The 15,400-nt window shown below is 39.9% G+C and overlaps 1 protein-coding gene across 6 annotated transcripts in view; it reads left to right on the plus strand.

Annotated features, from left to right (window-relative positions):
* bcas3 (BCAS3 microtubule associated cell migration factor) overlaps positions 1-15,400 on the plus strand; it is a 207,852-nt gene that overhangs the window by 41,250 nt on the left and 151,202 nt on the right. For all 6 annotated transcript variants that reach the window (XM_053506832.1, XM_053506834.1, XM_053506833.1 and 3 more), the window contains exons 14-15: positions 7,378-7,511; positions 12,533-12,797. In XM_053506832.1, the coding sequence (XP_053362807.1) occupies positions 7,378-7,511; positions 12,533-12,797 (399 nt within the window). The remainder of the gene's footprint in view (positions 1-7,377; positions 7,512-12,532; positions 12,798-15,400) is intronic.

Here is a 15,400-nt window from a genome sequence, read left to right on the forward strand (position 1 = left end):
AAAACATACAAGGTGGTCTAAGTGTCTGGATTTACAGGCAATTTTATTGTATGTAATATTATGTTTATGCTCAGCGCATACACTACCAGTAAAAAGTTTAGACACACCTTTTAATTCCATAGACTTTCTTGATTTTTTTTTTTTTTTCATTGTAAAACAATGTTAAAGGCATCTAAAATATGTAATAATCTGCTTTGAAAAGTTTATATAGGGATTTTACTCAAGCTCTGTAAAACAGCTATAATCTGAGGTGCTGTTTGTTAATTAGTGATTTTTGAGGTTAGTAGCTCTAAAAAACTTCTCTGCAGCAATGGTTTTGGTCTTTTTTTTTCCTGGCATGGTCTTCATGAGAACCAGTTTCATGATGGTGCCTGATGAGTTATATCACTTGAGTATCATTTTTGCAAAAACTCTTTTAGAACAGCTGACCTTTGTGTCTTAAAATAACTAATGGCAGTTATTGTTGTAGTTACTTAATTATCTAATGCCTTGTGTTGTTTCATGATTTTGAAAAGATCCAGTATTGTTCTAGAATGTAAAAAATAAAGAAAAACTTATGTCTAAACTTTTGACTAGTATGTCTAACATTTACCTGGTACCGTACAATTTGCGCGTTCACTGTAGTTGATACATATAATTTAGAATTTTGACTCTATTTAATGTGCTAAAACTTTTGAGCCACTCTGTATATAAATGTAGATTATACTGAAATTGCTGGTCTCTTGGGGGCGCTGTTGGTTAACCTTTATGGCTGTGAGCTGAGAGCAACCTTTGGCCTATTAACCTGCATGGGCGAGAGCTGTTAGTAGCTCTACAACTAGTGTTCTAGCGCTCTGGTGAATGACACAGTGACCATCATCCACACTGCCTTTTCATGTTTGCGAGTTGGCTTGGCTCCTTTGCAAAGCCGAGCAAAATACAAACACAGTTTCTGCATTGACCAGAGTGTGACATGCCATTTAAATGTTGTCCAGTTTGAGTTTCTTCTTCCTAAGTTCCAAAGGTTCTTACATAAAATAATGACGCAGAGGTTTTAAATTAAAAGCCTAAAATGTAATTCGGGGTTGACTGCTGAAATAAAATAAACTCTGTGCCTCGGCATCACGAGAAAGCTTTTAGTGTTGTGGTAACGCTTTCTTGACATTTTTAGACAGAGGTCATAGTCCCGTCTCAAGGAGGCTCTGGTCAGGTCCAGTGAGTGTTCAACCTCCAGCGCAGGTCTTTGTCAGACGTCCCCTGCCTCATGCAGAGAGGACTACAGGCAGCTTGGTTTAGATAACAGCAGGGCGCACCAAACTTCAAACGGCTTAACCTTCCACTTGTCTGCTTTAGTCAGAAGCAGTGGAGTGTGTGTGTGTTATCACTTCATTTGTCCAGCATAAATAAAAAGTAGTGTGATTAATTGTTTTAAAATTATGAAATTGCTAAACCCAGACTAAGAAAAAGACTAGGAGAAAACCCCATAGTTTCTTGAAAGTAAAAAGGGAGCTTCTAAACAGGGACTAACAAGGTCAGGCTGAGTATTCCTCATGAACGGTCTCACACACACACGGACAAACAGAGAGAGACATGCAGTCGTTTAGGTGCCTGACATCATTAGGGCACATAAAAAACAAAACAAAAAAACAACCAAGTACTTCAGCATTGTTGGTTTCTGTCCTCCCGGCTCAGCGTAGAGGGATTGATTTTAATTAGCGGGAAACGTTCTCTGTCTCTGAGCTGCCCCGGTTCCGAGGGAATTATGCGCAAGAGCTCACAGCCGCAGTGGAAAGTGTCACGTTTGTTGTAGGGGCAACCACAGCTCCCTGTGGAGTGGGTAGATTTTGAAAATGGAAACAAATCCCTAAAACAACGCAGTGAGTTGACAATGACTAGAAAACACAAATCCCTACTCCAAAAAAAAGAACAGTCATGTAAAAAAAAAACAAGCCAGCAGTAAATGTTGGACTCACAACAAAAGAGCGAGGATGGAAAATGGCAGCCACGTGGGAAGCTGGTACTTGTTTTGTGGTTTTGTAAGATCTATTCGTAGGTGTGTAATTAAGGGATACTACACCACACATTATGCAACCCTGTACATCCTATTCATGTGGGCTTAATTTGGAGGGTGACAGCTAGACCTTAGCTTAGCACCGAATAAACTGTGTTCCTGTAATTGCAACGTGTTAGCAGTGTATAGCATAGAGTGTGTGAATATACAGTATGTCCATAGTAGCTAAAAAAATCATTGTCATTCTGCTTAATCACTTCCTCATGGTGGATAAGTTTAGCACAGCTCTGTTCTTGTTCATATAATTCATCAACAAAACAAGGTTTCTTTCTGGACTATATGAAGTTCTGTAGATGGTCATTTATTAATGGTCAGGGTCACGGTGCATGCAGAGACTATTCCAGGAACACTGGGTGTGAGTTGGGAGTGCACCCTGGATACAACATTAGCGTAAAACCCCCCCCATCACCCCCCCCGCCTCAAGCACACACATTCACATGCTCATTTACACCTAGGGGCAATTCCTGAATCAACACCAGTATCGGCATATTTTGAGGAGGCGGGAGGGAGCTGGAAAGTTCTGAGGAATCACACGTGGACATGGGAGATCATGTGAAACTTTATACATACAGTAACCTGAGCTCAGGATCGAACCAGAGACCCTGGAGCTGTGCTACAGCGATGCTACAGACAATTCACAACAGTGCCATCTGTTCCGAATAGTCAATACAACATATATTGAAGTAAAAAAATGACCAAAACCCATGTACCCAGTGGAGTAAACAGTGCTATGGGCATCCCAAGACTCTAGTTTCAAATGCTCCTTCATATGTTAAATATATATTTGTTAGCGTATATTAAATTGGCAGTCATGCTTGCTTTTCAGTTTGGTGTAAAGCAAACAAACATATTATTTACAAAAACAATTTTTTGGTCGCAATTAACATATAAACTCTCTTCAGCTAAGGTGTGTGTTTGAGAGAAAGAGAGAGAGAGGGAGCAAGACAGTAGCTGAGGATCATCTTACAGTTTAGCACAGAGCTCGAACACAGTGAGACAGTCACCAGTAACAGGTTCTAGCTAAAAAGTTGTCTGTGTTAATGCCCCTCACCAGCAGGGCGCTTGGTATTAGAGGAATTCGCCTCAAGCGCAGGCTTTGTTTCGTGAAGTTAATCACTTTTTAAAATCTAATGATCTGCGTAATTTTTCTAAACCTCTTTTTGTTCTTTAAATATGTTTTTTACGAGATATGTGAACATAGCAAAATACTTATCATGAATAGCTTAATTATTTTTCCACTCCCAGACTGTGTCTGGGGTTTTATGTAACACATTTCTGACCATTTAGTTTTATAATGCAGATAGTATGCACATATTATTTTGTCAATAATTTGTTGCATTTTTTTTCTACCAAAACAGATTTACAAACCTTTACCATTATTAGTAGTAGCTTTATAATTATGCGTAAAATAACTTATAGCATGCTTGCAGTACATGTTTAAAAGAAAATATTATGCTCTAAAAACACAGGATTTTTGGAAAGAATGCTGTATTTCACATTCTATCTTCTTATCATGTGTCCTCTTCTATTCTTGCTTGTTTATGTCTGAATGACTGGCCAAGTTAACTGACAGCGTCATTCTTTGTGGCTCGTTCCTATCTGCCGGACCGTTTTACTTTCAAGCCTGTGTTTGCACGAACTATCCAAAAAACCTCTTCCCCAATTTAAAATGAATTGTCCATTGTCCAAGAAGAACCTTGAGCTCACCTCCGTCTGAAAGGCATTAGCGTTGAAGCGTCAAGAAGAACTGTGAAATCCGATCCGCTATGGTGAATGTTTCAGGGGATTAATTAGTTAACAGGACATTCTGTGAAATAAAAGAGAACATTTAGATGAAATGAGATTATCATCTACTGTCTGGCGAAAAATGCAAAGGATTACGCGTTTCATCCGTTCGCTCCTCTTATCTGGAGATTGTGGTTTTACCAATTTGTTTTCGGGCTTTTAACGTTCACACAAAAGCCGCATAAGTCTGGCTAAGCCTCTGTGGGAGAATGTGCTTTTCTACCACCACAGCACTGACGAGCTTTGGGTTATGAGCGGCGCAGTAAAGCATGCATGGATGTAGAAAAGTTTTAAAATCACGTGTACCTTAAATATAAATACTGACACTAAACATGTTTATTTCCTTGTTTCTCCCGTGTTTAGTGGTAAAGTGCTTGTTTTGAATCTGGATGTGGATCAAATGAACCATGAGCACCTTTTCCCCTTTCACCTCTTTTCTCTAAGCCCTTACATAAATACTGGATGAGATTTCCTAGCTAAGAATGTGAAGAGCTGCTCTAAGCCAGGACGCCACAGGAGTGCTGTGCCACGAGCGTGTTTGACAAGCATGCTCTTGGTACCAATTTGCCCAGACAAACAAGGCTCCCAGCCACAGGATGCTGATGCTCTCCAGTCATCCCTGGAATCCAGTGCACTCCTCCCTCCAGCCCAGAGGAAAGGAAACTGCATTACATTCACTTAACTCATGGTAGATTGCTACAAAGTCAATATAGTCCACTAGGACCAGATCCATCAGTACACAATTCTCACTAATATCAAAGCTGACTCCAGCTCGGGATCAAACAGCTCTGCTTTAAACGTTCTCACTTGGTCTGTGAAAGATTAACAAGTTATTGACCGACCCAAGCCGGTTCCCTCCTCTCCTCTTCAGTGTTATCTGATGGTTGGATTGAGGGTGGCCTCTGGACTCAGAAAGTGTTGCTTGTTTTAGGCCTGAGTGGGTGGCTTTGATGTAAAGCTGGAGCCTTTTTTTTATTGCCCTTGTGCATGTGTGTGTTCCACAGCTTTCATAAACACCTCGATAAGTGTAACACGCAGGGTGATATCATTGAACGAGTGGACACCCACATGAATACACACACAGTGTACATGCCCATGTCATTACAGCATTGCAACCAGCACCATAGACAAAGCACAGTGATTGATGTGGTTTATTTACTCTCTTTATCTTCACTTCAGAAGTACATGTCTCTGGTGTAGAAGAGCTCTGTTTCCTCTGTACCGTCCCTCAGAGCTCTTTCCACACACATGTTTAATTTGAGATTTCCTCTTTCTCAAAGGTTGTAGACAACTGTTGTTAATTAAGATGGCTCTTTTTGTTTAAAGTCTCTGTACAGCCAAGATGAAGATATCAATCCTAGGCAGACTGCTGACATTGACTGCACTGGTTTTTAACCAAATGACTCAGGGGGTGACTTCATAGGTTTTCTCTTATGTTTTCTGCTTGGGTTGTTGTTTGAGGGCTTCGAAATGGCGTTCAAAGAACAACTTGAGTCATGAGAGCCTGGAAAGTCAAATGTGGTATTGCACTAAGGCTCTGTTTTTTTCACCCTACTCCTCTTTTTTTTTATTTAAATTAAAATGTATTTAATTATTTTAGTCCCCTGTAGCTGTAGCATGTAGCATGTAATGTAAAACCAAACTGTTAGCATTTACTTCTGCTCGAATACACTAATATACTTGTAGGTTTGTCTAGGTTCGGCTGCACAGCTACTGTCCAAAAGACAAAACAACCTAAACAGATGATGTTGTATATTGATGAATGCACTTAATCTGCCTGTTCCTTAATTTAATAAGTTGTTCCTTCCTTCAGGTTCCTGAAGCAGTGGAGCATCTCAAACATTTTGCTCAGGAATACTGTTGGGCCCAAGGATGATTTGAAGCTGAGCTTGTAGTTTAACTAGCTTGGGCCCCCTTAATTTTTTTTTTATATTTAAGGCATATTGATGCTATTTCAATAATGACCATGTAACATATGTCCTTTTCCATATGGTACCAAAAAAAAACAACGTTTTTGAAATTAAAGCAAATACGTTTGTATATCCGTGTGCCCCACATTTCTACCCAACATCATAAATAATCCTTTTGCCTAGAGGATAAGGTGTTATAAATAGGATGTGTAAGAGGTTACTTTAACGTTTCAGGTTTCTAAAATTTTGTGGTGGCTTACCAGCACCGAAAAGTCTGCTTTTTAATCTTGCTTCCTGTGGGCCAACCAACTGACGCCTCTCCACGAGGCTCTGTATTTCGACAAGGCCACAAAAGCCCCAGCGTTGCCTTGCCAGTCTTCACTGGCTCTTGGAGAACAGAGTGTACCATCAGCAAACTGGTGTCTCAGTAAGCTGGCCAAGCCTCATCTGTCAAAGCCAGGGTAAGCAAGGGAGTGAGCGTGCAGGGCAAGGGAGAGGAAGCTCCCAGATAAACATACCGCAGCGCCTAAACTCCTAATCACTCCGCGCTTCCGCTTCCAGCCTCTATAATTAGAAGGCCATCTTTTCCATGTATTCCCAATTGATGCAAATGCTTCTTGTGGCTTGGCACCTCATTTGGGGCGTAGGTTAGTTTATGACCGAGCCGTAGCTCGGTTTAGTCTTCTGATACAGCATAAATAGCTAACCGTCATCTAATTCACTGCCTGACTGTTTTTCTTTTTCAAGTGAGCAATCTGTGCATGACCCTTCCTCCACCCCTGCATACTGCTTCCTTTCTTGCCGCCCAGTGTGAGGGCTCAGCCACACCTAAAGCAGCTGCAGCTCTGAAGTGTGAACATGAGGATGCTGGAGCACAGGCTAGATGAGCTCATCTAGTACTTTAGCTATTTTTGTGTCAATTTATTTCACCCGTCTTGCACGTGTCAGCGCATGGGCTTTTTTTATGCCCTGCCATTTAAACTTCTTTTTATACATTTGTCAAACCGCTTTATAAAGACTTGTCTCTAATTACAACCTTCTGAAACCTCAGTATAAAAGTTTGAGCTTTGGAACATGACGACTGTCGTGTTAAATTATGATTGAGAAAGCCTTGTCCTGCTGACTCTTTTTTTGCGTGATAGGACTTTTATATCTGTGTAAAAATAGCTCATAGAGCTGTCGCTGTGTTTTGAAAATTATATTCTATATAGACTTTTCATCAGCATCGAATTTAGATCCAGGCTTTTCTTCGTGTGGTTTGCTAAGTGTGTTGTTTATAGTAAGAGCCTATACTTTCTGTAACTTGACTAACATACAAGCAGTGGAATGAAAGGCTCTGTCAGCAGAGGTTCCACATGGGTTCTTCTGTGGTTGGGTTTCAAACAGAGCCACGCACTGTTGTGCCCTGAACCACAAAGGGTGAGCCTGGCATTTGGTTGTGTGCCGAGGCTGCACCACATTATTATATTTTATAGCTGTATAAACTTCACTTTTGCCGTTGTCATTTGCCCCCTCACTCCCTCTTTATTTTTTTTTATCAAATTTTTTTTTTATTGGTCTTGACCAGTATGATTAAGGGCTACGCATATAATTTTATGTGATTGAGTAATAAGGTAATTTTTCTATTTACAGGTATGTTGCTGGTGACTGCTGACACATTAGGTCATGATTTCCATGTGTTTCAAATCCTCACACACCCGTGGGCATCATCACAGAGTGCGGTTCATCACCTGTACACCCTGCATAGAGGAGAAACTGAGGCTAAGGTAAGAGAGTTTTGTATATGTCTTTAGGCCACTGTTACACCTGTCTCATTATGGAATATTGTTCGGATTCAGGTATAAATCTTTTGTTAGTCAGGGCAAAGTCACATTCAGCAGTGCATTGTAATCTTTTTGGGATATTTTAACAAATCGCAGCACTGTGTCCTTGTTTGTCAGCCACGTGAGTACATATTTGCAGCAGAGTTTTTAATTTGCGATTGTGATAAAATATTGCATTTCTGAGTTCTTTTAATCATTAACCTAATCACTAAAAGTCTTTGAGGGCCACCCACAGTGTTTATGGTCCCTGTGTTCTAGATTCCCAGGAAAAAATGCAGTTTAAACATGTTTTTCATCCTCTTCGGATCCCTTTGTGTTTTCTAAATACTGTCAAGAGACATGACTCGGAGCTCCGTCCAACTCTACACAGAGCAGGACACGGCCCTGCCGCTGAACTCTCTCTGGCTCTTTCATGATTTTCCTGCACAGCGTGTGAGAGACAACAAACAGTCTGGCTGTGATCCTAGGGGAGTCCTAACTGATCTGAAGCATGATGTAGAACCAGACTACCTTTGGTGGTGTTGCAGTCCACTAGAGGAAGTCAAACATGTTGGAGTTGTGAAAGGAAAAGGTTCTGTACAAGTATAACTTTATTATGGGGATGATGCAACATTTTCTTTTCTGGATGGATGAGAAGAAATCATCATAAATTATTTGAAGAATACATACTCTAGTAGTACTTTAAAAAAAATAGCTGATGGAAAATGACATTTGAGTGAAAAAAAACGTGTCTGCACATAAATGTATTCAAGGGTTCAAGAAATAAAAGTCTTTATGATGTTTTTTTTGGCAAAATTGTTTCATTGTCAATAATATAATCAAAGAAAATTTTATGTAAAGGATCAATTCGGAAATCATATAAAATCAAAGGTTAAAACAAAAGTGTGAAGAGTTTTTACTGTTGAGATTAACAGTATTTGCCAAATGAGGCTTCGTTGTCTAAAGTATTGTTTGGAGATTGTGAGCTTAAACCACAGCAATGCTAGAGCTATCCATGGTCATGAACTGATGGAAAATTGGTTAAGCTCTCTTTGTGTCTGGAAAGACATACTCCTGTCAATCACAGTGATATTAGTCAGTCATGTAAACATGTGACTGCATAAAAGGGCAGAATTCTCTTATATCTGTCTGCGTTAGTTTCCCTGGAAGTTGATTTGGCAAAAAAGGCAGTTCACATGACTACACATGTTTCAGAGGAAGTACATAAGTAGCTGTTTGATAAGAGTAGCTGGATAGTGGGTGGAACTTGGCAGATAACCAATTTTGAAGTAAAAAAATGTAATTCAGATCTTACATTAGATAATGTAAATGGGTCAGATTCCAGAAATTCCCTCTCATACAAGCGTTCAGTTTTCAGCACTATGATTTTTAAAAAATTATTTCATAATAACAATAGAGAACGCATTTTCCGGCACACAAAGAAAAACATGCCGCATTGAGGACAATTAGGAATTGTTTAACCTCGTAATTTCCATATTAGAAATTCAACATGAAGTCAGAAATAAAAATGTATAGAGCATGTGAACAGTGTACAAAAACTGAAATACTCAGTTTAATTGAAAAAAAAAAATGTCAAGTAAACATAATTAACATTTTAATTACATACACTATTTATGGATTTCAGATATAAATAGAAACTCGAAAGACAGCTTAAAACCATAAATCGTGCTCTCATTCTTACCTTTTAACTTTGAATGCCACCATGTTGAAGTGATGGCGCAAAATTAAACATTGGAGGCAACATTGGAGTCCAGAGCTCTTGGAAAACTCTGATTGTCTGAGTAAAATTTACAAGCGAGCCATTCACATGGATCTTTCCTGCAGAGAAATCAGAAATTTCAGTTTTTTCGAATATGAGGCTGAGGCCAGCAGTCATTCCCAGTGTCCCAGTAATGTTAACTGGAGATACCTGGGTCTACGGTACATAAATGAGAGATAGTGAAAGAGAAGCCGCCATTGTTAAACTCAATGTTTAGAATATGTTATCTTTAAATATATGATAATTTAGACAGCTTTATATTTTCTCATTATTTTACAACTCTCTACTGTATACCCCTACTATATACTCAGCTCCAAAGTAATTCCTTAATTTATTTATTTAGATTTTTAAAATTGACATGGTAGCACATAGAGCTAGCAGGTTTCTTGTGCTTGTGTCATTATTTCCTGCTATGGAACTGATTTAGATACTTTATCAGTGGGGCCTGCAGAGTGTGAGCAGCAGGCTATAATCCAAACTAGGACAGAGAAAAGAAACACAGGCAACACATTCCCAGTGATCTCGTGCTCTGCTTCCTTGTTTTTCATCATTTAACAAGAGAATGTGGAACAGTTTGAAAAGTCTAAATACATGTGCGGTCACCCAGATGTCAGATAAAAAAAATTTCCCTCCAGTAACCATTAATATTTTACAGGAATTGGTAACATGTCCCTGCATTGTAATCATTCATTTAATTGTATAATATACTATGTTGTTGCACAAATCGGTTGGGAGAATAGCAGCTTTTGCAGCTGTTACCCTAAAAGTTTCTTTTTTTTTCAGTTGGCAACTTTTGAGGTATTATTTTCTTAAAAGAACTAATATTTATCCCTAAAGGCCTGTATGCATCCGGAAGTGTCATGTTTGGATATCTACACAATGATGCTCTCTGCTCCAGTGTACAAACTTCTCGCAGACTAACACAGTCCAGTGCACTGCCAGCGCTAAAAGCCTGTCTGTCCTTTTTTCCCCCATTATTTCTCATGCTTGTAAACACTTATATCATACTGTTTTCAAAATGATTCACCGTTAAGGGCTGCCGATAAATGCTCTTTCACAGTCAAAATGTTGGACCTTTTTTCATTGTTTTCGCATTTCCCGTGAAAGTCCTGTTATGTGTAATATGACAAATAGGAAATCTTCATGGATTTCATGGATTTATTTATTTAATTAAATTTTTTTTTGCGTTTTATTTATCAACCACAACTAAAAGGGTCAGCGGCTTTTTCCTGATAATGAGATGCGTTCTTTTCCCACAAGCCCTCCCAATAATTTCCCAAGAACCATCCCAGGATTTAATCCTGAAAGGCTGCCGCATTAGTTTACTCTTTTTACAGTTAACCTCTTCACCATTAATTTAATTCTTACTGTGCAACTGGGAATATTAGTGTCAGATTCTTTTTAAACTTTTGATAATGTTTAAAGTGAAGCAACACTTTTAGAAAAAGATTCCCGCCAATACATTTTTATGTCAAACCATACAAGGAAGGGTTTTTCTTAACATGCGAGATTTAACTTGAGGCCGGTGGTTTCATTGCAGTGGGTTGGGGTCGTAATTTTTTACATAAAATTTTTTTATTTGCAAATAATTTTGTAATCATATGTTGGAAATGTTTCTTTCCACTTTAATATTTTGATGTTTTATATAGGAACATCACCAGGACTTTTTTTTTAGTCTACATTTGTGCACAACTTCAGATTCTTGTTCTTGGTTGACACCCAAAGTGGTGTTCTGTTGTTTTAGTCTGTCTGCCTCATAGCTTCCAGAAAGTCCATATTAGTTTTAGTTGTAACATTACAAAGTGTGAAAGGGTTAAGTGGGGACCTGTGAGTTCTGTGCTTTCTGAAGTTTTGAAGTTCTAATCTGAGATGTACTGCAGTTAATTGTTAGCTTTACCACACCAGGTTTGTTGCCTGGCCATGCATATGCTTTGATCCTGCATTGTAAACAGCACAAGTAACAGTGAGTGTGTACCCTCTGAGACACATTATCTTGAGCAGAGCAAATAAGAAGAGTGATAATGCCCTGTGGGCGGACGCAGACACTCTGGCCTTATCTTGCTGGCTGGCTGACTGTGTTTGTTCTGACTACCAGAAAGCTCTTAGAAGTGTGCGTTAATGTAAATACCACCCCACTGATGACCAGCAATGCCCGTGACTCAAACCTCTTACTGACCACTAAATTCTTTGTTTATTTGGGGGTTTTTTTCTCTCTGATTAACAATTTCAAAGAGTTCACATTGTTTGTGTTGGCAAAACGCACATCCTTGAATTGGGTAGACAGATAAAAAAGAAAACCAGACAACTAATGACAAAAAAATGAAGTGATGTCACCCTTACTACTCAGCCTGGTGTCACAGAGCAGGAAGTGGTCACAGAGCCGCCGCCACTAAACTCCTTATCACCAACACAGTCAGACAGATGTGAGACCGATAGGCTGACAATCTGATAGGACTGGAGATGGGCTAGTGCATTCCTGTAGGTGGTGGATAATCACAAAAGGTGTGGCCGAGAATGTTCATTACACCAGGCATGGTGTTGTGGGAAGGCACTTTAGATGGGCCGATCTTTCTGGAAGACTGTGGACGAGGCTGAGCGGTGTAATCAGCCTTACAGAGGCGCCACAGTGAAGAGCTTATCTCTAACACTCGGAGGCAAGCTTTGCTTTAATCAGGAGTTTGTGCAGCTCAAATGCGTATATGGATTGTGATAGGGTACGCAGTTTGGCTTCTTGTGCCAAGTACCGTATCTTCAGGGCAGAATTGTAAGACTTCTGCTGTAAGACATCTTATGCTGACCTCTTACATACCATACCACTCTGCCTTGATAAGCAACACCTCTCTCATTCTTTTCTGTTGTCACATGGCTCACATTTTTGGAGAGATGTTATCTATGAGATTGTTAACAGTCTCACTGTTGGCGGCCCTTACTGGTATACACCAAACACCTGGTCGTCGGACAAAACAGCCTCGTGTGATACTGTTAACTTTCTGTTTGTTGTGATCATGTCTGAGATGTAATATACCAACAGGCTTGGGAGTTATATTTTACTTTAAAAAAGTTTTTGTAGCGTTTTGTAAAAAAAAAAAAAAGATGTCAAGTCAACACTGGTATTCCATCATTTTTTCTTTCTTTCATTTTCTTTCTCTTCCTCTCTTTTTTCTTTCTTTTTCTCTCTCTCTCACTCACTCTCTCTCTGCTCCAGGTGCAGGACATCTGCTTCAGTCCTGATAGCCGCTGGGTGGTGGTCAGCACACTGCGTGGCACCTCACATGTCTTCCCCATTAACCCGTACGGTGGCGCACCGTGTGCCCGCACACACCTGTCCCCACGAGTAGTAAATCGCGTGAGCCGTTTTCAGAAGAGCGCCGGCCTCGAGGAGATCGAGCAGGAGCTGAATAGCAAGCAGGGCGGCCGCTGCAGCCCCATCGCCGGCCTCTCCAGCAGCCCGTCCACATCCCCTCTACACGGTCAGCACACACACTTCACATCTAATATACACCTAAAACTTCAAACACACCTGTACAAAACGTTCACACAGCTCTGATACAGGCATGAAATATTATCTTCATATTGGGTGACGGTAGATCTGTTCCTGTTGTTTTTCTGTCTTGACACCTAAACGTGTAAAAAAGGTAAGTCTTTATCTAAAAAAGTCATATGTAGGTATGAGTAGTCTAAGAGTTTTAATTTTCTTGCTACATTATATGAATAAATAGTGCTTACTGTGCGATTTATTTTTGTTCTAGGTTCCCTCTGTGTATAATTAGTTCCATGCTTCACCTTTGTAGTTTTAGTCCTGGTCATTAGAGAGTTAATCATGTCACCTTAGAAGACCTTGCACCCGAACCTACTGCCCTCAGTGTCGCAGCTCTGTGTGATAGACTCTGTGTGATAGACTCTGTGTGCACTGGATTTGTCAAACACTGTCCATGGCTGCAAACACACTTGATTGACACTTTTACAAACACACACACACTGTGCTGACTGCCACAGGAGCTGGCGTTGCTGTCGACACTGCTGTTTACCTATCAGTGCTCTCTCGTCCACAAAGCAGCAGCAAGATTAATCAATAACCGGTTACACACTAAAAGCACCCTGCTGATGTGTGCTCAGCGGGCTCCGGTAGCCCGACGGGTGTTTGTGGAGCCCCCTGGAGAGGCTCAAAAGGGTCTTACTTACTCACTGTCACTCTAGGTCATCGATCACACCTGACACACACACACACACACACATTCTGTGCACTTTAATATTTTGACCTACACATCCAGCTGTCAGGGTAAAATATTTATTAATTACTGGTTGTGATAACCAAATCCACATTAAGCAGGCCAACTCTGTAACACAGTAGTACTCGGCGTGTCTCATGTAGCCATGAAAGTCCTTGGGAAGCTCTGTTTCGTAAATCAGACTCGCTTTTCAAAGCAGTGCATTAGATCCAGCTGTCATAAATTAGTCCTCCGCCTGAGTCTGCCCCCGTCGCAGTGACCAGGCGAAAACCATAGACTGATGGAGAGGAATCCGAAGATGTGGCGATGCACATTTTAAATCGCATACAGGTTTTTACTTCAAAGCACAAGGCTGTCCTAGTTTTTATAACTTTAAGGCTTGTTCAGTGGATCCCCAGGCTAAAAGATAATAGGTTAATGGTCTGGCTTTTACACTCATTCACGTGAGTGTGAGGTAGTGAGTGTTAGGCATTCCCACTACCTTTCTTCCCCTTTCTGTGGTCCCCAGAGTCCTGGTGAGTCCTTACTCTCCTGAAGGCCCCTAACTTTGAACTGGAATGTCTGGACCGCTCACTTCCTGTCGGCACACTCTTCCACTTTTACAGCTCCTCGTCTTTTAGTCGGCCATCAGGATTTATCAGCCCCATTGAGCGTCCTTGGGAGCATCTATTTTATAAAAAGGATTGAAATTTACTAGATGATAATAGAAAGGCTTCTTTTTAGACTTTTGTTCAAAGATTTTAATTTAATTATAACTTTTATGAAGGATTTGACTGTAAATGAACCTATTTATGTCTCGTCTTTATTTTATGTGGACTCTCAGGATGACAAAACGTATACTATATTTTGTATTGGATTCTAAAGCCCAGTGTAAAATACAATTCACAAATGAACATTTTATTTATTTCACTGATCTTGACTTTTAGTAGTATTTTTATATCTCTCTCGCACCTTCATCAAAGTCTCATGTACTTCAGTCAGGAAAAGCCTAATTAATCCTAATTGCGTTTTTGTTCTCGGCGATACGTGAGGTTTGTGGGTGTGAAACCGGGCGGCAGATTCAAAACGTGAGAAGTTACAGCACAGTAGCCACAACAACAGGCGTGTGATTGTCGGCTGTGACAACACGTTGATTTGGGGAAGGAACTGGAAACATATACATCCTCTACTGCTGGCTGGATGCAAAAATAGAACTTGGGGGGGAAAAATAGCTTTCTTTGCGCTGAGTTTAATTATGGACCTTTTTTCTTTCTATCAGTCGTGTTATTTCCTCTGAGGACAATCTGCATCATTGTTGCATAATTAGATTCTGCTACGTCCATCTCATGTAAACTTTATGTAGCGTTTCATTCATATTTTGTGATGCTTTGTTGAGGAACGCTGCTGATTCTGGCCACTTTAATAGCGACAGTTAGCCAATGATGTAGTGGTACATTATACAGATTGAGGAAAGGTTGATTTGAGTCTTTGTGAAATTTTAGCAATATTATTTAGGGTTTACAATTAAAATGGTACCAAAAAATCTAATCTGTGGGGAGAAATGGCTTGTTGATGAGAGAGATTAGAGGAGGAATGGCCAGACTGGTTCAAGCAGTCATGAAAAATACAATACAATACAGTCAGATAACTATTTTTTTTCACTTCTCACTGAGTGACCCAGCTTTGCACCAGAATGTCCATTGTTTTAATTATTACTAGAAATATAAGAAGCACATTTTGAGGGGAACATGAAATATTTAACATTTTATATAGTTTGTATAGTTATATAGATCATTCTAACACATTGTCTTTACACTATACAGAAATACTTAATCAACTTCAAAAGAATATTGTAATTTGTGTGT

The sequence above is a fragment of the Clarias gariepinus genome, chromosome 11, assembly GCF_024256425.1.
Source record: "Clarias gariepinus isolate MV-2021 ecotype Netherlands chromosome 11, CGAR_prim_01v2, whole genome shotgun sequence".
Taxonomy (NCBI): Eukaryota; Metazoa; Chordata; class Actinopteri; order Siluriformes; family Clariidae; genus Clarias; species Clarias gariepinus.